Raw genomic sequence first — 25,273 nt, forward strand, 5'->3', positions numbered from 1 at the left:
AACTACCAGATGTCATTTATCAACAGGTAGAGCTGGAGAGATGACAGATTGATAGAACGACAGACAGATAGAGATACAGACAGACAGACAAATAGACAGATGGACACAAAGACAGACAGACAGACAGACAGACAGACAGCTAGATACAAACATCTTCACTTTGTTCTACTTCTTAAACATGAGGGTGTCCATTTGCCACTGAATCTGGATAAATCTTCCTTTAACATCAAGAATTAGCAAACAACTGTCATCTGCCAACGGTCTTGCCAACAGAAAAGCGCTCTGAATGTGCAAACAGACAGCTAAATAATCAAAACAGTCACTTCATATGTCAAATATCTACTTACACCGACATTAAACAAACATTCAGTAGATTAATGAACACATCAAAACATGTCATGATAATCAAAATGTTGCAAAAAGTGAGTAAAATGTGTAAAGTGCAAGCATGATGAATAATTTGGCCCACTACTAAATCTAAACCATTTCATTCACAAAATCATTCTACTATTAAAGTAAATGTGTACAGAGAGTTTAATGAAATGAAAAAAAGTGAAAGTCTGAAGTAATTCTTATCCATCCTTCACAAAGAACTAACCTGAAGTAATACATTTATGCTCATCAAGGCTGCATTTATTTGATCAAAAATACAGTAAAACAGCAATATTGTGAAATATTATTACAATTTAAAAGAACTGTTTTCTAAGTGAATATATTTTTAAATGTTGAGTAAAATTTTATTAAATTAAATTTAGAATTAAAACAGTTGTGCTGCTTAACATTTTCATCAGTTTCCACAAATTCTTCGATGAATAGAATTATGAACCTCCCTGCTAGGCATTTATGAACAGCATTTATTTGAAATAGAAATCTTTTGCAACATTTTAAATGACTTTACGGTAACTTTTCATCAATTGAACGAGTCCTTGCTGAATAAAAGCATAAAAAACAGCTTAATGACCTCAAGCTTTTAAAGAGTAATGCATGTAGTCAAATAGTCGAAGGCTTTCAGTCACTCAACAAATCGAAATGCAAAACAAGTTATAAAACGACAACTCAGGACAGCTTTTTATAATCTCAAATTTATTAATGAACAAATCTGTCACTTCTGAAGTTTTGACTGCTACTTGGACAATATAATTAGTGGTCATAAATGTCATCCATCAGTTTCAAAGTGTGCTGACGCCGGGGCTCTGAGGCCTCGGTTCGGTGTCCATCTTCACATTCAAATTTCCAGAGACGATTAAATCCACAGCACAGTAATGTGTTCAAAGAAAAAAGAAAAAAAAAAGATAAAAAGATAAAATCAATCAAATCAAAACTTCTACATTTATCCAACAGTTCTGTGCTCATTTTAGTATTCTTATAATCACATCTTATAAGCAACTTATACTTCAAGACTGAAGGTACATACAAATACATTGATTTTTCAATACTGGCATTGGACTAGTCACCAAATTGCACATAGTTAATGATTCCACTGAATATACCAGGTTGTCTGTACAAAAGGCCGACAGCATTAGACGGAAAAAGCCCCATCCAAACATCTGGACAGGTAGAAAAGTCTGTCTAGATTATTGCTCCTTATAGAGTGCAACAGTCATGTTCCGGAAGTAAAACCTCAACTCATTTTTTCCATAAGGAAATAGATTTTGAACGATAACTTGTAAACCTTTAAAGACAGCCTTACTGTGAGCTACAAGGTTGTTAATCCATGATATTTGCTTCTCCTGAAACAGTCAACCCGCATCATTTCAGCTTTGTTTTAAAATAATTGTGTTTCCTAAAATGTTTCCAATCAGAGATTAGAAACAAGCAAAACGCACCAAAAGATCTCGAATGCGAATGACATAGACGATCTCCCTACTCTCTGAAATGTTTGTATATGCTTTGCAGTAAACTTAATTTATACACATATAATCAACATTTGTAAATGAGTCGTTTTAATTTGATTACGCTGTTCATGCTTCATGGGATTGTAGTTCATTCCCTCACTAAAGCCGTTTAGTACACGGTCTTGTACCTTTGTATTTAAAAAAACTTGGTTGTTTTGGCTGATGGCTTATAACTCTTAACAAAGACTATTTTAAAATCCCTATGGGAAAAGTGAATGAAAAAAATACTTCCGGAACCAGCGCCGCTGAAAAAGTGGGCGGGCGCCGTTGCACTCTATTGATAATCGAAAACAAATATGGGTCTCCTCTCTCCAATTTAAAACATCTAACTAAATCCACAATTTATCCTGCCTGCCTATATGATTTATTTGATGGCGACTGCTTGTTTTTAAAATCATGTGAGCTTGAAACACTGACAAATAATTTGGGGCTCCATGTGATCATGAAAAACACTTTTTGTCTCGGTTAGGATACCGTCTATCTGCTCCACATGAGGATAGGACCAAACGAAAGCAGGCAAGTGCAGCATGGATTATAAAAGAGGTCTTTGTAAACAATAATGGGACGTTTGATATGAGGGATCCCGTCTACTCCCGATAAGGTTATCCTAGATTTTTCACATTCTCCCACCCTTTGAATCAGCACAGTGTCCACTATGAGGGTTTAAGAGTTTAAGCTAAGGCGAGGCTAGGCGCAGTACTAATATTAGGGTTGTGCTAACTCTACGACTGCTTCATACTAGCACAGTCCTATCTATGCTCTTCTTTCATACACTCAAACTTCGTAGCTTGTAGCAACAGGCACGTTTTTGTGGCTGTTCTAAAGAAAACAATCAATAACTGTAGAGAAAAGTCAGTTTTAATGAACACTTATTATTATTTTGAGTATTGTCAATTCAATTGGTACTTGAACTTTATTGATTTCGATCAGCCCTTCAAAAATGCAATAGCATAGTGAGGACGGCCAGCCACTGAAGAACATTACAATATTAACGCGACAAAGGCATCCGATTGTGCAACGTTTGTGTGGGATGTCGTACCACAAAGCCTAACCTTCTTTCGCATTTTCATAAACACGAAGATTACAGCTCATTTCAGACATTATACATAACTACATATGATTACATGACCCAGGGTCATTTCCTTCTCCAAAAACATCACCAGAGTATATTTCTATTGTCACAGCTTCACATATTCAAGGCCTGGAGGATGATTTGGTTATTTCGAATTACAGATCTAAGGCAAAAAAACAACAAAAAAACTACCTTTCCCACAATCCTCTCACATTCTCTGCCAGAATTATCCAATTTAAGAAGTCAAAATGACATTCATTTTGGAGGTGTACCTGAATTTCAGAAGAGAAACACTAGCTCTGAATACACAAGATTTTCCCGTCACTTGGTAGAAATAAGTACGCATTTGTTTTTAGGCCAAAAAAAAAAAAAAAAAAATTTTATAGAGTAACACCACAGCACAATGCAACATGGGTTCACATGCCCAGATAAATATAAGCTGGAAATCACATTCAAGAGAATCGGCGTTCATGCATCATGACAAAAATCAAAGGTTCTAGTGACCAACAAGCTGAAAAAAACCTTTGAATTTGGCAGAAACAGGACTAAGATGAAACTTGCACCTGCTTCCCTCAAGTTGTTTAAATTATCTATTTGGCAGGAACAGAAACAATCTAAAACCTGTGCACGTGTAGTTTAGAGAGACTGTAATGCAACTTCAGCATGTTGGAGAAACACATGCAAATACAGAAAATGAAGGGCTTTAGAAAAGTCAACAACCTGAGAAATGAATAAACCGCCACAGCTTCCTTGAATCGAATGCAAACATGACGTCAAAGCTGACCGACACGGTCAGAAGAGAAGCATGCACACAAACTAACGAAACTCTCAAAGGCTTTACAAACCACCTTTTCACTCCGTTTCCACCTGGAAGACAACTTCTGTAAATGCAAAAGAGCGACTGAGGTGCAACATAAGAGGAGTTCTGCAGGTATGGGCTATAACAGTGAAGGCCGTGAGCGCTTGATTCTTTTTTCGTAGCAAGTCCATACGGTGTTGGTTCTGGGACGGGCAGGTGCCGCACTTGTGCTTGACACGGTGAGAGAGGTAGATCTGTGGTTTCACGGAAGCCTTGCGACAAGTCAGACTGGCAATGTAGTGTTGACGTAAGACTGAATGAATTCGATGAGCGTTTGCGATCCGCCAACAAATGAGCAATTGTGGAGCAACTTCAAGCCTGGAGACCACTGAGGCACATCAGTGTAAATATCACAGGAAATATGGCTCTTAAGCCAACCACGATTGGTTTAGAGAAAAAACATGGATGGGTACTGACTGGATAAGGCTTTGCGAGGGAGATGCGATGGACTTTCCGTGGTCACGAGCTCATATGTTCATGTTCTATTGCTTCTCTTTGTGCTTTGAGGCACTTTGGTTGTGTTTGAGGCATTTATCTGCTTGATGTTCACCGGTGTAGGTGAATTCAGATTGTTTGTAAATGACACAGAGGTTAAAACCACACTGGGATGGATCCTCTCAACCTCTTTTTGAGAGCACGTCCATCCAGAGCACAATGGAAACAACTCGGAAGTCGCTATATTCTGGGAAGAGACTAGGTCTAATCTATATGTCTTTATTGCGGATGATTCTTAGTCTGTGTGGTTGTTCACAAAATTGGTCTTTTTGGTGTCCACTTTGCCCCCTCTTAGCTTGCCGGTAATGACCTTGTAGCAGCCACGGGCGATTTTGTACATCCATATTGTGTTCAGGATATCCAAACAAATGCAGGATACGATCCAAGCCACCTGAGCACTGAGACCAAGCCTTTCAAACGCTGGCGTACCGAACGTGCCAAACACCTTTGCCCAGTAGGGCGGCATCACGGCAATCCGCACCAGGAAGAACACGACCGCCATGGCGATGCCGTTGATGACAACCAGCTGGTCGGTACGAGGGTAGGCTAACGCTTCGAAAAACCACCTGCGGAGAGAGAAATAGAGGTCAACCGAGAAGTTTATGGTTCTGAATTAATCTCTCCCAATGAGTAAACAAATCTCACCTTTGATTCACAAACGGCGTTGACAATTCTGAAATCAGTCGGAAGTTTGCAAAATAAGGAAGCACTCCACGTGACTGCAAATCAAACAGACAATTATTTAAATACCTCTCCAATGAGTAACAAGTTTTCATTTTCTGAATTTATATATTTATATTATATATATATATATATATATATATATATATATATATATACACACACACACACATATACATATATATACATACATATATATATATATATATATATATATACATATATATACATACATATATATACATACATATTATATATATATATATATATATATATATATATATATATATATATATATATATATATACACACATATACATATATACACATATACACACACACAAACTTTTGTTAGATTTTATACATATCACTCCTACTAGCCACTTTGGCAGGTTGCATTTTATATATACATTTTTCAATTTTAGTAAAAAAAAAAAAAAACCTTCTTAAATACTAAACTAAGTACAATGTAGTGTTGTCAGTAATAGATTTTTTTCCTATACATATTGATATCGTTTCATTTGCTCTGGATGAATATTGTTGCTGTTGCAGGGCTTGAATTTCAGCATGGGATTGTACGTATTGAGCATAACTTACTTACTCACAGATTTTGTGCTCACACCCAAAGTGCAGCACATAAAGCCTCCTCTCAGTACTAAATTTAGTTCTTTTTTCCTGCTTATTGCGTTTAGACAGTCATAATACACACCAAATAATATCAAAATGTTGGTCTTGGCGAGTATTCAACTAACTAACTGACTAACTAACTGTATGCCACAGCTAGTAAGTCTCTTTAAAACTGAAAGGTTATTTTTGGGCTTTCAAATGACACAAGCTTTAAAAAAAAAAAATCTTTAAATAATATAAAGAACAGTGAGAATAATAGTCACTTTTTGAATATATATATTTATATATATATATATATATTCAAAAAGTGACTATTATATATATATATATATATATATGACACCTAAGAATTGTGTTTTAAAGATTTAAACTTTTAAACTCTTATCATTAAAGATTTTAAATATTTTATCAGACTTTTTTTTTTTTTTTACAGTAAATGTCCTCAATTTCAAGGGCCTTTCATGTTGTGCTCTGTATTACCAGGTACTTACCAGGACATATCCATAAGCATACAGCGCCGCCAAGTGGTGACAGACAAAAAACGAGTCACCCATGGTACTCCAGTTACAAGCTAGAAGCACCAGGTCTGAGAGAAGAGAAGAGTAGAAGACGGAAGAGAAAACAAGAGAGTAAAAAAAAAAAAAAGTAGACAAACCTGAAAAGATCTGAAATGTGTCATCTGTGCGTGAACATCCATAATAAATCAACGATTCATACCATAGAACAGGTATCCACAGGTGATGGCCACATTGAGTTTAACCAGGTTAGGATCACCCCTGAAGAAGCAGAAAAAGATAAAGCTCAAACAAAAGAATATGAAATGCAGTCACTCAGCACAAAGATTAAAAAGATTAGCATGAACTGCTTATTTCTGAAAGGTGTAATCACTAAAAGCGTCACCACCCAGTAAACCTGCATATGGAAACCTTAGCCAACAACAAAGCATGAGGGAGTGGTGCTGTTTTTGACTGAAGCCATTTATTACTGTACTATCACTGGCAACATGCCACTGTCAACACTGCCAACTGTACAAGTGACGTTCCTCGGTAAAATTACATTCCAATGAAACAATGCTTAATGGAATTCACCTGGATGAACATCTGAGATGGTAGTGATCCACAACATTTGCATGAAAAACATCATTCAAGAATGCTTTTTTTCACCGTCACAGATATCTGGTAATAATATCCTGTAAGCAAATATACATCTACTTTGGTGCAAATATACTATAAAAATGAAATGTTTAATATGTGAAACAAATGTGTGCTGTGACTTTTTGAACTGTCTGATCTCAGATCATTTTTATGCATTTGAAAAATCCAAAAATAGATTAGGGCCCTTTTTTTTAGTGCTGTCAAAGCAATTAAATCACATCTAACATAATAAATGTATCGATTAATCAATCGAAAATGTGTCTCTGTCTCTCTATGAATGCATAATGCGATTAATCGCGATTAAGAAATTTGACTGAATTTTTCTGGATTCCATTTTAATGGTTTAAAATTAATCTTTTAAAATGTATTCAAATTAAATTTAAACAATTCCTTAAATTTTTTTGGTTTACTGTTTAAATTAAATCACGGATGAGAAATTGTGTAATATTTTTATATTATTGTGTTATTATTACTTTGAGAGGAACATTCTACTAATGGTAATATACGTCATGATTATTTAAAAATATTAATATTCATAGACACTAGTCTATATTGCTATTAAGTGTACAGCCCTACTTTTATTTTATTCCTCCAAATTCCAGTAAATTAAACAGTAAATTCCATTTTTATGACTGAATTCCATGATTATGTCCATATTTTCAGCATCGTAGAAATCATACGGCCCTAATAGATCAACAGATGATCTGAGTGGGTTCTTTTGAACCAAGAGCATAACTAATAAAGACGCTTTGTTCAGAGAAATTACACAAAAGGTTAGGTACACAAACTTACATACACAATCACTTCAGTAGCTCAAATGGCAGAGAATGCCATCAAGCATCGCAGCTTAGGTTAGTTTATTTTCATGAAAATTCATTCGAGTGAGGTCGATAGGGTCATCTGAGAGTTACAAGGGAGAGAAAATGAACTAAACAAACCTATGCGCTTGCCATATGGAAGATGAATATCTTGGTGAATGAATAACAAGCCAGCGTTACAGTACATGCATCCCTGAGATCTGAGTGTCTCTCTCTGAGTCTGTAAAGCGATCAGGGAACCGATACACAGCGATCGCAGGTGTCCAGTAGCAGAGGACATGTGTGTGTGAAACACGATCTCAATACGAGCGCTAGCAGACTCTCATGCACAGGAAGCTCGCTGACCTCTGACCCCTCTGTCTAACACCTGAAGTCTCACCCCCCGTCCAGCACTGCACAGCTGATGCCTCCATGCAGGATTTCAGACTTAATCTTATGTGAGCAAGTGGTTCTGAAGTACTGTAGAAGGCCTACTGTAGCCTTAAAGGTGCTGCATGTAAGTTTGTTGACTGTACGAAAGCATTTGCAGAGATTTAGGAAACATGCTAAGTTCATATATTTGTTTCTCTAAAAATGATACAGCCTGTTATTCTATTTTGAAATGTGCGATGGAATATCTGTTTTTGTTTTGGTCTGTGAGAATCCGCCCACTATCAATTTACCCAATAGTATTTCAACACCCCGGGTTGCCAGTTTGCGGGAGACACAGCGAATTTCAAACATAGAAGAAAGCGAACAAACTGGGACAGAGATCGCAGGTTTTACCAAAAAAGCCTCGGCATCCATTTAAAAAAGTGCTATGATCAGAGGCATATTAAAACGCGGATAAATCAACTCATCAACTTACAGGTTAAGGCTCGTCGCCTTCCATTTTCAATTGCGCTCATTCCTGTTGCATGTCCTCAATCTGGCAACCCGTGTGTTCGTGGAGTCTGAGGAGGAGGAGTGGGGGAACCGACTCTCTCCAATATTTAGAATTTGGACTGTAGTAACCATTTCAACCACTAACTGTCAATATTACACACTGCACATTTAAGTACATTACTTTGATGATAGTTTGGCGGGAAAAATAACCCAGAATTAATTTCTTTCAACTATTACTTTATAATTTATAATGAAAAAATCTTTTAAAATTATACTAAATGTGTCCTCTTATCTAATCTACTTCTTTTTGTACATTTATGGTTTGAACGTGGTACATGTCATTCTGACATTGACCTAAAACCTACTTGATAATCAGGTTATTTTTTTCTTACCCGAGTACAGATAACTGGTTGGTTTAGGGGGAAAAGAATAGGCAAAAGTTCATTCATGTAGAAAGATATAGAATTAGCTTTCAGATAGACATACCTAAGCAAGTTTCTTCAACTGTGATCTAATTCACTCAGCTTTGGGGAACAGAATCATACAACTGACCCAACAGACTTAGGGTATAGATTAATCTAATGAAAGACATTTTAGTGTAAGGCTTGAGTCAAGCTGGATGGCAATGTATGTAACCGTTAGCATAAAACACAAAGAGATCAGCTTGAGCGGTTGAAAGGGTTCTGTGGAGCTTAACTCTTCAGGCAAGACGGTGAGTAAACAGGCATAATTGTTTTGTTAATATAGCAAACAAAAGCCCGGACACTGAAACAAATGACTTTCTGTTGGGTCATTCGACAAAACAAGTGCCTTTCATTATCACGCGTGTACCGGTAGATTCAAAATGTGCATAATTGCTAATATAGTTGAAAACAGAACAGAGGACAGACAAAAATATGTAAAGATAGTGCAGAATAATATTTCTTCATGCTACATACATTTTATTTGTTTTGAATTTTTCAAAATCCTCTAAAACTTCTTGTCCTGGTTCAAATGAAAGGCAAATCCCATATTTGACACGATATAAAAGGAATGTTGTTGTACTCGCAATATTAGCATTAAATGTAGCTTCTTAAATTCAACTTGAATGACAATGATGAGCACAAGACAAGTAAAACTATAAAACTTCCATCCCTGTTACCATCAGCTCTAAACTGTATTAGTTATACAGTAGCCGACATATTAATATTGATCATGTAGCTTGAGATGCACAATGCAATTTACCTACACTTGAAACTGGATATTATCAAGCCAAGTGGTGGCTTGCTCAGACGGGTCAAAAAACTACAGAAAAATAAGGACAGAAACCTTTCCTTCATGATCCCACGACATCAAGTGAAGACTCAGTTGTGAGAACAAAACAAATTTGGCAAAAACAAATATGAAAAGAGCAAAGCAGACAAAAGAGGTGACATCATCTAGAATAAAATCACATGAGCACTTAATTTTTTTGTTAAAGTTCTTAAAAAAATGTTTTTAAGAAAAAGATCAATCGAAAAGGCATATGTACTTGACATACTGTAGCTATGCTTACATCCACCTATTTTTATGCAAATTTTGGGTTATCAAATAATAAATAAAAAAACACTGGATAGAAATGCCAAGCATGCATAAATTCTAAAAATGCACATACAAATCTTATGCTCTCATCTTATGCTTTTTTTTATTATCTGACAAGACAACATAAATGAAGCAATGCTAAGCTACGATGGAAATGCATTTGCCAAATATATCCCTCGATGCACAACAAAAAACTCAGAGACTTTGCCTCAACAAAGGATATGATTGGATAACTGGACTAACCAGCTGACCAATCACATCACACAGCATCTCAAAAGTTGGATCGGTCATTCCGAAATGCCTGAGCCAAAGTCTGTCATCAAAATGTTTGGGTTTCATTACGTCCCAGAAGTGTCTCACACGTTTGCGTGTTTTGAACACCATGACAGCATTTATTGCGCTCTGAACCACAGTGGCTTCCAGGATTGCAGCAACTTCCATTTATATTACAGAAAATTTGCACCAATTTCCCAGGAAGTTCTAAATTTGTTCTCTTGAACACATGGGACGTAAACGCTGCTTTATTCGCAAATGTTTAATGCGATATTCCAAGTTTGCGCTAAAATTGGATGGAAACGTAGCATATGATGATCCATTTCCACAGTTATTAACATTCTAACTATATTTTGTGTTATATTAATTTCACTGCGTAAGTGTTTCTAATACAACAGCTGAGGGAGTGACGCCAAATTTGAAATCTTTGTCTTTTGACCACCGTAATCAATCTCTCGATATTTTTTTCCTCTTTTGGAAAGTCATAGAAATGTATTGTGGATTTTGTTGCTATTTGAGCAAATGGGAATGCTAAAACTATATTTGCTGTAGTTTCCGCTCACCACCAGTTTACCCAACTATGACAACTTCAGCTTCTAAAACACCGGAAATATGAAAAGGGTTTATTGGGGTGAGGATGAAGTGAGGGGTGGATGGGAATGAATTCTCAGCAGCGTGTTTGTGGTCAGGATTTATGGCCTGAGACAGCCTATGGGACAGAGGAGAGAGGAGGCCTGGAGGACTGTCACATGATACGAGAGAGGAGGGGGACTGGGAATCTGATGTTTCCTGCTGAAAAGGCGCCTTGTTGACAAGATTAAAAACTCTCTGATCTTAGAGAGCGAGAAGGAAGAGAGGAAGAGACACACTGACAACAGACAGACAGAAATACGCTTCCCTCTCTGAACGAGTCAACAGGTAACCAAAGAAAACAGGGAAAAAAGGAGCAGAGGTGATGAGAAAGAAATAAAGCGAGAGGACAGGTGACAAATCAAGGAACTGCGGGAAAAGTTATTCATGAAGTAAATATTAATATTCAAAAAATTCCTTCAAGAAATATTCATTTGTTCCATAGAGAAAGTGTTTTAACGATAATGTACAGCTTTCAAAACAGTGCCACCCTGAACTCTGAGACATGAGTTGGTTTCTATATTCTCTTAACTATTTATATATTTTGCAATACACTTGAAGTATACTATTTATACTTATAATTAATCATTATAAATCAAGTTTTATGTTGTACCCTCATTTTTGACTAAACTCCATAATTTGCGATGTTTTTTGGGATGAATAGTTCATTCCCTCATAAAAGAAGTATTTTTTCTCGATTTACTTCAAATCAAAGTATGTAATGTTGTGGTTCATCTCAGAGATGTTTGGTATGATTCAAGGCTCTTTATTAAAGAATTTCATGAATTCACTATGGAGAAAATATAGAAAAAATACCTCTAGAACCAAAATAGCAGAAAAAGTGCCTAGTCACTGTTATAGAAAGCAAATGGCGAAAGAAGAGATGAATATAGAAGTGAAATGCAAAGACAAGTGCTCTGTTCCCAAACCTAGTGAGCTGCCTTGCTGTTTATTTGACAAAAGTAACAATTTCACAAGCACCATAAATCTAAATTAGACGGGAGACTAGACTCACATCTGTTTCCAATTGCGTCTGGCATTAGCATGCAATTAATATTCTTGTATGTAAACTAAAGCTGTGCGCTAATTCAGAGGCTGCATCCTTCGAAGGACGCGGACTTCAAAGGCCACGAAGGTCGTACCAAGTGTTGTTAAATGGGACAGTCTAGCCTACAGAGGATTGTCCTGTGGCAGCTTCCGTTGACGAGTGGCAGTAACGTTTGAACTGGACTTTTTTGAAAGTTATATATAACTGTCTGAAAATGAAACACCACATTCACCTTGGTCACTTCATGTACCTGATAAAGAGTATAAACTATCAATAAAACCACATATTGGTAAGATGTGTCAACATTTAAAAAAAAACATTTGTATCGTTAGATATTCAAGTAAGTTGAAACCTAACAATACTTACATTTTCTCTTAAAAAAAAATTCAATCCTCATCGCCACACAATGAAACCTGGCGTAGGCTAGGCTTCAAAGGATCCACTCGTTCTATCCTTCGTGGCCCCAAAAAAGGATGCATTTGTATGTCGCATTGAAAGAGCTTTTTGAATTGCGCCGCTGTGATGCATTCGGCCTTCGAATGCAGCCTTTGAAGGATTGAGCCTCCGAATCGGGATGCAGCTTATGCTTTATGCTCAGTATTTGTGTGCTGGAATGCATTCTGGGTTTGCTTTATCCACGAAGCCTTCATGCAATGCTGCTAAAAACGAGGCAACTTAGAAGGAAACATTAAGGGTGTGTTCACACTTATACCATGGTCTGGGTGAATACTCGATTCTGATTGGCTGCAGGGTGTCCATTAAAAAGTGATAGAGGACACCTAGTAAATAAACTGTCAGGCATAACCAGGGAAACCAAGTTATTGTTTGTAAAAACTTTAGCTTTTGATTGTAAAACTAATTAAAATATAAACTAATGTTTTAAAAATGTGTTATTTGGCAAGTGACCATGGTATAAGCGGGTTAATGCCCTTCGAGGTGTCCATTGTCAGGTATTAATGGACTTCGGCGGAGGCAACAGTCCTCCGCTGCGCGTCGTACGGTTCACGCCTCGCCGTCGTCCATTAAAGGAACACTCCGACTTTTGGGGACTTTAGCTTATTCACAGTATCCCCCAGAGTTAGATAAGTCCATACATACCTTTTTCATTTCTGTGCGTTCTGTAAGTGTTATTTGACGCACCCACCGCTAGCCTAGCTTAGCACAAAGACTGGATGTAAATGGATAAGGTAGCATACTAATCCCAATAAGTGACAAAATAATGCAAACATTTTCCTATTTACATGTTGTGATCTGTATAGTCACAGCGTGTACAAATAACAAGGCTATATGAGACAGAGACCATTTTTAATCGTATAAATACTGGGAACTATATTCTCACTAGGCGTAGGAGCACAGCTACTTGGGTGGAGTGGCTACTTGGGCGGAGTGATTAGCGCAGCACACGAGACGCCCTGTTGATGGTTCCGTAAACAAAACAAACGAACTCTCTGCTCCTCACCACAGGGCGTCTCGTGTGCTGCGCTAATCACTCCGCCCAAGTAGCCACTCCGCCCAAGTAGCTGTGCTCCTACGCCTAGTGAGAATATAGTTCCCAGTATTTATACGATTAAAAATGGTCTCGGTCTCATATAGCCTTGTTATTTGTACACGCTGTGACTATACAAATCACAACATGTAAATAGGAAAATGTTTGCATTATTTTGTCACTTATTGGGATTAGTATGCTACCTTATCCATTTACATCCAGTCTTTGTGCTAAGCTAGGCTAGCGGTGGGTGCGTCAAATAACACTTACAGAACGCACAGAAATGAAAAAGGTATGTATGGACTTATCTAACTCTGGGGGATACTGTGAATAAGCTAAAGTCCCAAAAAGTCGGAGTGTTCCTTTAATACCTGACAATGGACACCTCGTCGGGCATTAACCCTTACTTGTAGTTCGATTCTTTTGGTCTGGACCAAAAAAGAAAATAATACATTTAGTCCTGGTTCACTTTGCATTCCCACTGCCATTAAGGCAAAACTAATGATACAAGTATTTTGAGACCAAACATCCAAAACAATGCTGTGTGCTGGGCTAAATGCGCTTGTGTGTGCGTAGCTACGTATGATGGTATTTTGACCAGCTGAGAACTCGTGAAGAGCTTATAAAATGTGTAAAGGAGTCAAAACAGCAGCAGGAATCCATGTCACACACACAATCGAAGATCTTCTGCGAGGAGACGCGGTTCTGACGCCTGTTCCGAACTGTGATGGGCAACATCGCGACTATAACGAGTACAAACAGGTATGCTTGAGCATTCTGTCCTTTATAGGGTCGCATCTGGTGACATTACCTCCTGTTTTTGGTTCATTTAGAGGTCTTCTTCCATCTTTTCAGCGATCTCTGTCCGCTTGTTTGGTGCGCACTAGGGTTTGGATGGCAGCGTTCACACTTAATTGAACAATCGAAATAAACCTGCCAAGTGTGAATAAACCCTAAGTTGCTGTCTACCTTTTGGAACAGGCATCAACAGCGTGCTTATGAGGCCTCAAAAAGCTGTCTCGGTAGGCAGCTCAGTAGGTTTTGGAGCAGAGCTACAGAGGACAACAACTAAAGACAAATTACCATTCTTCCCCTTCAGGATGCAAAGATGCAGACCAAACAGGCAGCAGGCAGAAAAGGAAAGAAGAAAAGAAAAATAAAGACAAGAAGACAAATGAGACGGCTGTTCTCTGCACTGGCGACTAGAGTGGACACAACATTTCTGATGACAGAGCAAAAGTTTCAATTAAAACTTCAGGATAAAGGGAAATTTGTCGAATAATCCATTATATCATCAAATATTGGCACTTTTATATTGATTGGTACTAATTATTTGATTCTTTCTTTTTGGGGGGGTTTATGGATTCATAAATAGCTTTTCTACTAAAGACGCATTTGTGAGTTTGGTTTTAAGCAGTGAAAAAAAAGAAGAAAAAAATTCTCACAATGAGATCCAAAAAAGTACAATAAAAGGTGAAAATAAACCTGCACTGTTTTGAACTACTGGCCTCTTACCAGACAGGGTCTTCATTGACGGCATCATCGTACCAGAGGATATAGAGACAGAACAGCCCCACAATTAATGCATGGACAGTGGACACCAGCCTGAGGACATAAAAACAACTCCGTTACTCCCAGAAGGAGAATCATTTGGATCTTGAAGCTGAAAAAAAGTCAAAACAAAAGCTTGGGAAACTATTTTAACTCAACATTTTAGGAATTTCCAACTGAGTTTTCAAGCAACATTTCAGTAATCACAAACTCAAGCAGTTTGGCACTCAGGATTGTGCATCATTCAGAATTGAATTGAGAACGCCTTTTAAAATTTTAAATAAATTCCTGGATTTTGATTGCACTTGACATAAGGTAGATGGATTTAAAGATTGAAATTCACAGAACTGAACTCTTTCCCCGCCACTGACGTAATTTCGGCCAATCCATGTTTTACTGCACTCTATACGGTAGAGGGCGCTATTACACATCTTCTGAAAGAGTACAGAATCTCTGGATCCAAAAACAAGTGAAGAAGAAGCAGAAGCAAGCGATAGAAGCACTGCTTACACACATGTAAACTAATGCAATCATCAAACATTAAACTGCATATTAATCAAAACTGCCTAACGATACCTAAAGAAATGTCGAACCCATGAAGAGGTAGGCTATAGGACTGTTGATGGACACGATCTACTCCGTCTATGTTATGATCATCGTTCGGAATTTTTGTTGCTGTTAAGTGTTGATAAAAAAGGAATGCATGAAGTTACGTTTTTAAAGCAGAGGCTCTGTTATTTCTTTTGATATATTGTATGTTCATATATTCATACACCAAAATATTTGGGGGGCCATAAAACTTGTGTTAAAAGCACACAAAAAAAGCAAAAAAAAAAAAATAATTGCTGGCGGTAAAAGAGTTTTGTGAAAAATTTAAATTACTAGTGTAATTTTTAAACAGAAAAGGAACTACAAAAAGATTGTCAAAACAAACTTTAAATGATGACTAGACAGTCTTGTTTGAGAGTAATCTTGACATTTGTTGGTTTTATTGACTAGGTTGGAAGAACTCATGTAAGAAATTCCTCTTCCTGTCATTTTAAATTTCAACTTCCTGTGGGATTGCCAATTTAGTTCAGTGATTAAATCCAATTCCATAAAGCATAGCATAAATTGAAAGTGAGACAATTCTTAAATTCTGAATTTTGCACAACCATGCTGGCACCAAATAGACACCCATGAACATAAGTACACGATCAATCACTTAATTATAGATATGCATATCCCATTGCAAGCTTCTTGATTTTAGTTTTTAAGATAGTTGACAACCAAAAGACAGTTTAGTTGGCGAGACGAGATTGAGACCTAGAATTTTCTTTTAAAAAGTGAGTCATTGTATAATTTGCAGGCTGGGTAGAAAGAAATCAACATTAGGAATCTCACATAGATAACATGGTGCTGATACAGAAGGAAATAATATCTATGGTAGATAACAGACAGTGAATGAACTATGATTTGATCTGATCCATTAGTTTGTTTAAGCATGAACATTGTCTGTGGACTGTAGACCTTTGAATCTGTTATCTGAGTGTTGAGAAACTCTCTAGGAATCTTTTCACCATTTAACAGAAAAAAAAAAAAATCTATATATATATTTTATGAAGACCATTGCTCCGATGTGTTTTTTAAAATGCTCTGTTCTACTATGTCTTGTAAACAAAAAGTAATCAAGGTTGACAAGTTTGACAGGAAATACTTAGCTATCAAATTACATTCTTATTTTCATCCCATGATAGTGTGAATAAAGTTTCATTTTGAGGTGAAAGGGTTAATTCTGGGTTGTTTCAACCCATGTTTGGTCCAGTATTTTTTTAAATAAATTTGTAAAAAATTATTGAAATTTGGGTTTGTCCAAATTTGACCCAAACAATTTGTTTAGTTATATGTAAGCTAATTTACAACAGATAAACAAACTATTGTGCAAAATATTTTGGGTAACACTTTAGTTTAGGGTCCAATTCTCACTGGCTTTTGCCTCAACAAACTCCTACTTATTAATAGTTAGTAAGGTAGTTGTTAAGTTTTGGTATTGGGTGGATTAAGGGATGTAGGATATGGTCATGCAGAATAAGGCATTAATATGTGCTTTATAAGTACTAAAAAACAGCCAATATTCTAGTAATATGCATGCTAATAAGCAACTTAATAGTGAGAATTGGACCCTAAACTAAAGTGTTAGCATATTTTGTGTGTTCACAAAACACTATAATTATAAATATATTATTGTACCATTGTTAAAAAGTAGAGGATGCTAAAAAAACTTTCACAAATGAAATGCAGTCTTTATAGGGAAAGAAAGAAAAGCTGCAGTCAATGCAGTTGGTTGTGTGCTTTCATTACAGCATCAAAGCATTTAGATTTGCTGACAGAATATCATCTCAGTTTCATTCTCTAAACACGCCATGACTTTTAAACCAATGGAGGATGTCAAAACCAGAACGGGAGGTATTTAGTATCTTCTAAAACCAATTCAATCATCCTGTGTGTTTGACCTCTAACCATTTTTTATAACTATTTAAAGTGCTGTACAGAGATCTCCCTCTTTCTGACTAAGTGGTGTAAGGTCAAAGTTAACCAGGTTCATTAGATAAAGAGGAAAGGTGATTAGAGAAATCCTACATTTCACAATTCAGTACAGAGATCACTCGACCTCGGTTGTGTCGACCTACACTCACGTACTACAACATTACGAATTATATTTGAAGGCTTGTTTGTACTTTTGAAGATGTTCACCAAAAAAGAGAATTCTATCATATGACTGTATACAGTAATTCTAAGGCCGTGTGTTACACCTGGTATTAAGATGTGTTTTGGTCGATCGGATCACAAGTAGACGAGGGAGACATTCCTGTTTACACCTGGTGTTTTAATCCGTCTCTTTTGTCCACTTTCAACCACTTCTGTCCAGTTTTCTTTGAGGGGAGGGTCTATGGGTGGGTAAATGAATGTGTTTTTTTTACATCCTTTAATCCAATGGACAAAATAAGCTCACGCAATTTACATATGAACGCGAGAAACCTTCGTTTTTTGTTTCTGCTCTGACAGCCGCAAGAGCAGCCGAACGCTGTGAGTGTGTGTTAGAAACCAGGAATGGTGAGAGAACATTGTGCTTGGTATGTTTTTCATCTTCAAACCAAACTTGCATCTTTAGCCGACAAAGTTTAAATCCCGTCTGGTTAAGCGCGCTTTCCATAATGTTTACTCATTCGGTCAGTAAAAAAAGGTTAATTGCATGTAAAATATGATATATATAGACAAGGCAGCCTCATGTGCTGGATAGTATACAAACATACATTTTATTATACTATTATATTTAGAAAAAAAAAGTAATGTTCTTTGAGAATATTTGAGAAATTAAGAATTTCTCAAGCCCTTAGAAAACTGTTTAAAAGTCCTCAGTTTAATCCTAAGATCTTAAGATAACGTTAATCTTATGATTTCCATGAACCCAGCTGCACTCATGAACCCAGTACCATTATCAACACATCTATACATTCATGCTATATTTCACAATATGTGACTTCCTTTAGAACTGCTTTGTGTCTATGTATAGGTCTATATTTGTTTGCAAGTTTGACCATTATTTATCCATCCATCCATTCATAGCCTATATAACTACCCATCCATTTCTATTTATACTGTGTATACCCATCCATGCATTTCTACCCACATTTCTGTTGGGGTGGCTGTGATTTATTTTGAGCTCATACCTGGAGTTCCAGTCGTTGAGTTTGTGTGGTGGAAGTTTCCCATAACCCTGCGTGAAGTTGGAAGACAGAACCGGACTGACGCAGGAGAAGAACAGCTGGAACCCCACGAAGCTGCCAGCCACCACATACACCTCTCTCATATCCATCGCTCACCTGCACAAGAGACAAACACACGCCGTCCGTCACACTTGTGCTCGCTCAGCCAGTGATCACTCACAATGTTGACAGCGTTTGTGTGCAATCTCTCACCAGACAAGAGCACAACAACAGTGCATCTGATCGACTGCTCATTCATTTCACAAAGACTATGTGTTAAGAATTAATCTGTTTGTGAGAAAAGAGGTAGACTGACAAAGAAAGTAATTAAACGTGTAATATCGTGAAAGCAGTTCATTGTTTTCCAAATGTTTTCCAGAAAGAAGATTATGACGGTGGGAAAGAGTGACGGAGAACGTGAGAGCAGGAACAGAAAGACAAACTGTAAATACATTTTGTATTTTTGAAAATGGTAATAATTGCTTATCTTGTGAAAATCCGTTCACAAGTCTCCGTTTACGCTAACTAACAACAATAGTCAAAAGTGTTTGTCAAATTTTCAAAAGTAAAATTAAATGAAAGGGGTGGTTGAATATGATTTCACTTTTCTAACTCTAGTTAGTGAGTAATGTTGCTGTTTGAGCATAAACAACATCTGTAAAGTAACAATGCTCAAAGTTCAAAGCAAAGGGAGATATTTTCTTTTAAAGAAATTGCTCTTTAAGGACTACAACAAACGGCTGGTAAGGACTACACGACATTCCTCCCGGGTTAGTGACATCACCAACCCTAAAATTTACATAAACCCACCCCCGGGAACGCGATTTATAGATTATAAAGACAGAATATGCTAATCAATGACAAGAAGATAACTACACATAAGCTACATAAATTCATCATCTAACCATTCAGAAATGTTGTCTACATGTTGTCACTTCTTCTTGAGTCTCTCCATCTTTCTGACTTCGGTTTGAACATAAAAGGCTAAAAGTTTTTTGAAATCTTCAGTGCATGTGTGTGAGAGTGCAAGCTGTTGAAGCTCCACCCCCTGTGCCGGGAGCAGCAGCTCATTTGCATTTAAAGAGACAGACACAAAAACGGTGCGTTTTTGCTCACCCTCAAAAAGTGACAATTTTAACATGCTATATAAAAATATCTGTGGGGTATCTTGAGCTAAAACTTCACATTCACACTCTGTGGACATCAAAGACTTATTTTACATCTTGTGTAAAGGGCATTATACCACCCCTTTAAATAACTTACATTTAGGCTACATAAATGTATGATGCATTTGACAGGACTTTATTCAGATTTATGGAACATTCTTAAGAATAAAATACTTAACTGCCATTTTCCTCTCATTTTATAACGAGAAATAAGAATACATTTTGTAGTCCTAAAAATACAAATGTTGTTTTATTTATTTCTTTAAACAACATTTAAAAAACAATCTTGAAGTTGGGATAACATCCAAGTTTTCTAAAATCCTCAAATCCTACTTGTCTTAAAGGAAAGAGGTTTCATTTATTGAGTAGTTTCAAATATTAATCATTACAACAGAACACTATCATCTAGAAAACAATTAGGCTACTAGATAAAAAAAAATTAAAGGACAGTTAGTCACACATTTCATGCATTTTAGATTTTACATTAAAAAAATGGCTGTGAAGGGCTTGCTACATAAAAAGGGTTAAAAGATGGTACTGTTAAGATTTACCATTGTAAAGAGAGCACCACGTTTTGTGTTGCCGCGAGTGCAGACGTTGATAATATTTGTAAATAAAATGGTAAATCACGTTTTTTTGCAAACAAAGTCCTCACGTCGCTTCATTAAACTGAGGTGAAACCACTGGAATCACAAGGATTATTTTAATGTTGTCTACTACTGGGGCTTGAAAGTGGTAGTTGTGTAAGCGGTCAACAGAGAGAAAGAAATATCTCTGATTTCATCAAAAATATCTTTTGTTTAACAAAGATGACTGAATCATGTCTTATGGGTTTGGAACGACATGAGGGTGAGGAATTAATGACAGAATTTCTTTTTTGGGTGAACTAACCCTTTAAAAGAATGATGAGAAAAATTCAAGAACATTTGAGCAAAAACAACCACAGGAAACATCTTATATCTCTGGTCAATGTCTAGACATTTCAGAAAAATGAGCGCCAGAGGCAAGAGGAATGTAATAAGTGTGTGTGTGTGTGTGTGTGTGAGAGAGAGAGAGAGACTCATTATAGAGAGGGGTCACTGTCCCCCAGCATGCTGAAGAGTCATATTGAGTCATCTGGTATTTTTCAAGCTGTATCACTGTATCAAGCTATAACACACACACACACACACACACACACACACACACACACACACACACACACTGACACTAAAGAAATACTAACCTGTGCATCAATGTCTTTGCAATAAAGCATTTCTTCAAACTTACTTCAGCAATAAAAACTTATTTTAACCTAATCAACCAAAAATAAAACCTTTTCTTTTTTCTTTTTTTTTTTTAACACATGCATTATTTTTAGCATGGTTTCCAAATACGTTCTTCCACATAAAAGTCTGGCTGTTCATTTAAATCTCAAGCAGTTACTTGAACTTCTATTGCGAAACCTCTCATGATTGCATCTAACACAGAAACAATGGGCTCAACCGCACTAATCCCACCAAAAATGTGAGTAAACATGTAGCTGTACTTTAATAAGATTAAACTAACCAAGGTTTAAATCATTTACCCAGGTACTGACGAAATTGCAACAATAGGAGCAGATTGGGCATAATGTCTTTCTTTAATCTAGTAACCAGTCTCCTGTTACCCCAACTTAACACTTCCATTGTAAATCTATTTACAGACTAAAAAAAGGTGACTGGCAGTATGTGATCCCCTCTGGTGAGGGCACGTATGGAGCACATACTGTACATATACTTTAGCGTGACGCATACTGTTGAGAGGGAATGGGCCACAGGTAACCTTTCATCAACAAACAATCGACCACCACATAATAACCACAGACCTTCATGGCTGGTCAAAAGATTCTGCTGAGCTTATGCTACCTGGGAATGATAGATTTTAAGGAATAATGCACAAATGATGTCGATTCCACAACATGATACACTAGATTATGTTTCAATAACAACAAACCATGTGCATGTAAGAGGGTCATTCTCAAAGGTCACGGTTTAACTTTTGATATTCCCATTTGATAGGCCCAATCACTATGAGGTCTTAATAGAGTTTGAACATCAGTTTAGGCTTGACTTCATTAAAAGTGTTTTATGGCATGTGTGTGGTTGACTGGTATTTACAGTATGTATCTATTTATATGCCAGGAAGTCATTATACATGACACATGGTAGTGGTACTTATCAAAACAAAAACTAAACTAGCAGTCAGTCACCTTTTAATGGAAAACATCTAATAGATCATGATCTAAATGTAAACGTTAAATAATGATATATATATATATATATATATATATATATATATATATATATATATAAAATATGAAAAGTGATAGCAATACTGAGGACAGCAAATCTTAGTTATAAAAACATACTAATATTTTTGTAAGTTCTTTGTAAAAAGTGCAGAAAAAAAAGTGCAATTTTTTTCATAGGCCTATATCTATGTGTGTGTGTGTGTGTGTGTGTGTGTGTGTGTAAGGAAATGAACTAAATATATAATCATAAAATATATCACACCCACACATATTAAGATCTTAGAGGCTGTGTGACAAGAAACGTGTGACAAAGGCAAAGCCTGCTATCACGCGAAATTATGCGGAAGCTCGTTCCGCTGAGCAGGTTCAGTTTCGCAAGAATAACAATGAAAAAAAATTACCAATTCTAAGTTTGAATTCTACATTCACACATTCTCCGAAACATGAAAGAAAGCGCGACTGCGTCATAATACCCCAGTGCGTCATAATGCGCTGCATAATAATGATCATCTGCGTAACGTTAACCGTCCCCGATTCCCAAACTCGAGAACAATAACAAAGCCCACACGCAGTGAATGAATCCAGACGCTTTTACCCAGAAAATGCGTTGCAGGTGCATCGCGTAAGAAAATTCTGCACACGTAGCGACTTGAATGAGTGTCCAACCCAACTCTAGCGCGCTAAACTTTTCTATTCATCTGTCGTGCTAACACAATGGCCATGTAAATAGGCTAATGCATGTGACAGGTGCAGAGAGCGATGCTTCTGTAAGATACACACAAGCTTTTCGAATGACATTTATAGGTTGCATCACCTGATAAGAGTCTCATAGGTCTGTGTAAACGTGTCCAGATCCTGTCGTCTTCTTTCTTTCTTCTGTCCACGAACCCAGTTTTTATTTCGATGGCGACGGCTAGCGAGCGCTTAGCCCACACGCTGTCTTTAAAACCGCACGTCTTCAGGGGGCGAACGGACGAATAAACCTGTATTTCTGGCGCGAGGCCATTTCAGACATTTAACAAACACGCAAGGATTTCGTAAACCTCCACGGAGTCTGCTGCACCAAACATTGCATTTCTTCTCCCTATTGACAGGCTCCGTGATGACGTCAGCACTGACCCCGCCTCTCCTCTCCTTCTCCTCCTCCTTCTCCTCCTCCCTGCACACCCCCCCCCTAATGAAGCCTCGCCCACCGCACAAACACTACTGATGAAATCCCCCAGAACATGTAAACTCATTCTAAGAAAATCTATCTATCTATCTAAAAACTGTGCATTAATACATACATGAAACAACACAAATGTGAAAACAATTAATTGAGGTATTCCTGGAATATTATATGACAACAGAACTCAAATTTATAACTTAAACAACATGCATGACAGCAGCAGAATTCAGTTTGCTAATAGTGTCTATTTCAGGTGTTGTGCAATATTGACCATGTTATGACACATCATGAGGGTCACTAGTTGGGGAAAGCACTCTTAACTCCGCCTTTTTTTTTTTTTTTTTTGCCCTCTAGCTGTTCATTGCATATAGGCAGGGGCGCCGCCAAGGGGGTAAAAGTTAGGACGATTCTAAGGGCCCAGGCACTTTTGGGGGCCCCAGAGATCGATTTTATTAACGGAATGGGTGCGGTAAACTCATATTCTTTCATAGGGCCCAAAATTGATGGCGGTGCCCCTTCATATAGGCAATGGTAACCATCAGAAGATGGCAGTGAATAGTTCTGCTTTTGTTATTTAACTCAACCAGCCTTAACTACAGTATTTGGACATCATAATTACTAACTAAAAACCTGCAGTTGCCCTGCAGTTGTATACCTTCTTTTATAGGTGACACCAACTTATAGTTAGGCTAGCTGGGAGCTTTTATCATACAGACAAAAGCAAAGACGTAATTAAATATATAGTAAAGACTGGGTGGATCAAAAATTTTGGTCATTAAAAAACTATATATTTTTAATGACCATTAAAAATAATGAAAAACGATTTTGACTCTTCTGAATCAATATGGTGCTTATCAATATGACAATATGTCAATATGGTGCTTATGTTATATGCAAACAGAAATACAACATGGAATTAGATTTATATTGTATACTAATATCTTTGACAAATTGCTTTTGCTCCTCTTTTGTAAGTCACTTTGGGTAAAAGTATGTAATAGTAATAGTAATCTTTAAGCCAATCACAAGTGACTTACATAACAGCACACAATTATGAGTCAGTTTTAAATGGCAATATCAATGTTGCTTTATCTGAAGACTATTCAAATAATAGTCAAATATTGTACCTTAAAGGTGCAGTAAGAGATTTCTGAGAAATGTTGTTGAAAGTGGATCTGGCCGAGCAGCACAACAGACAAGTAACCAATCAGCATTAGGGGGCATGTCCACTCATGATGGGGGAGGAGGGACTGAGCCAATCAGCAGTAAGGGGTGTGTCCACTCATGATGGTGGGGGAGGAGAGTGTGCCAATCAGCAGTAGGGGGCGTGTCCACACCTGGGCTGAGTTCAGCCCCGACAAAACGTTGCACAATGTTTTTTAAACAGAAACGGTGATGCGTTGAACACACTGTTCTGATGACGCAAGAGTTGCAACTATGGCAGCTGAGAAGGCCATTCTTTGTGTTCTTTGTGAAGAATTTTCGGAGCCTGATGAAGTTGGTATCAATATGTGTTTAATACTACAAAATATGCCCGATGTTACAGTTACTGCACTTGCCGGCCAGAACAAAAGAGTGAAGGGATTGCTGAAACTGAAATGGAAGCACACATCTTACATAATTCAGACTAAGACACATCTATTTAGCCTCACATACTGACTTTATTTGTAGTTCATACTGTTTTAATATCCTGTATTTTCTTTCTCATTTTTAGGAAAAGCACTTAATTTCCATTGTTTATTTCTATACCAAATGTCATACACTTGCAATGAAGCTAAAAATATAAACAACTACATCATTATGTTGATATCCTATATTTTTACAATAAAACTTACGACAAACATGTCTTCTAATATCCTCAGTTGTTGCGTATATACCGAGCTGCATCGAACACATTTGTAAATTACT

At 37.0% G+C, this 25,273-nt stretch overlaps 1 protein-coding gene and 2 long non-coding RNA genes across 3 annotated transcripts in view; 2 read left to right on the forward strand and 1 right to left on the reverse strand.

Annotated features, from left to right (window-relative positions):
• The window catches only part of LOC309508091, a 348,495-nt gene that overhangs the window by 237,253 nt on the left and 85,969 nt on the right, over positions 1 to 25,273 (forward strand). The window lies entirely within an intron of this gene.
• On the reverse strand, positions 1,067 to 23,316 carry tlcd4b (TLC domain containing 4b). The gene is made up of 7 exons (XM_082182142.1): positions 23,012 to 23,316; positions 18,724 to 18,876; positions 14,978 to 15,067; positions 6,347 to 6,405; positions 6,121 to 6,215; positions 4,967 to 5,040; positions 1,067 to 4,887 (listed from the first exon to the last, which is right to left on the reverse strand). The coding sequence occupies exons 2-7, from the start codon at positions 18,867 to 18,869 to the stop codon at positions 4,557 to 4,559; spliced, it is 795 nt and encodes a 264-aa protein (XP_082038268.1). The 5' UTR covers positions 18,870 to 18,876; positions 23,012 to 23,316; the 3' UTR covers positions 1,067 to 4,556.
• LOC309508145 lies at positions 6,413 to 11,745 on the forward strand. Its single transcript, XR_014209416.1, has 2 exons — positions 6,413 to 11,488; positions 11,593 to 11,745. It is a non-coding gene; the product is annotated as an uncharacterized lncRNA (long non-coding RNA).

Source organism: Leuciscus leuciscus, assembly GCF_965113295.1.
Source record: "Leuciscus leuciscus genome assembly, chromosome: 1".
NCBI classification, from domain to species: Eukaryota; Metazoa; Chordata; class Actinopteri; order Cypriniformes; family Leuciscidae; genus Leuciscus; species Leuciscus leuciscus.

What these genes read in the sequence shown, in the direction of transcription:
- tlcd4b (XM_082182142.1), bottom strand. Translation starts at nt 18,869, where the DNA reads ATGGATATGAGAGAGGTGTATGTGGTGGCTGGCAGCTTCGTGGGGTTC. An exon ending in GTCAATGAAGACCCTGTCTG is followed by an intron (nt 6,406 to 14,977) that starts GTAAGAGGCCAG and finishes CTGCTTCTTCAG; the next exon opens with GGGTGATCCTAACCTGGTTA. An exon ending in CTGTGGATACCTGTTCTATG is followed by an intron (nt 6,216 to 6,346) that starts GTATGAATCGTT and finishes CTCTTCTCTCAG; the next exon opens with ACCTGGTGCTTCTAGCTTGT.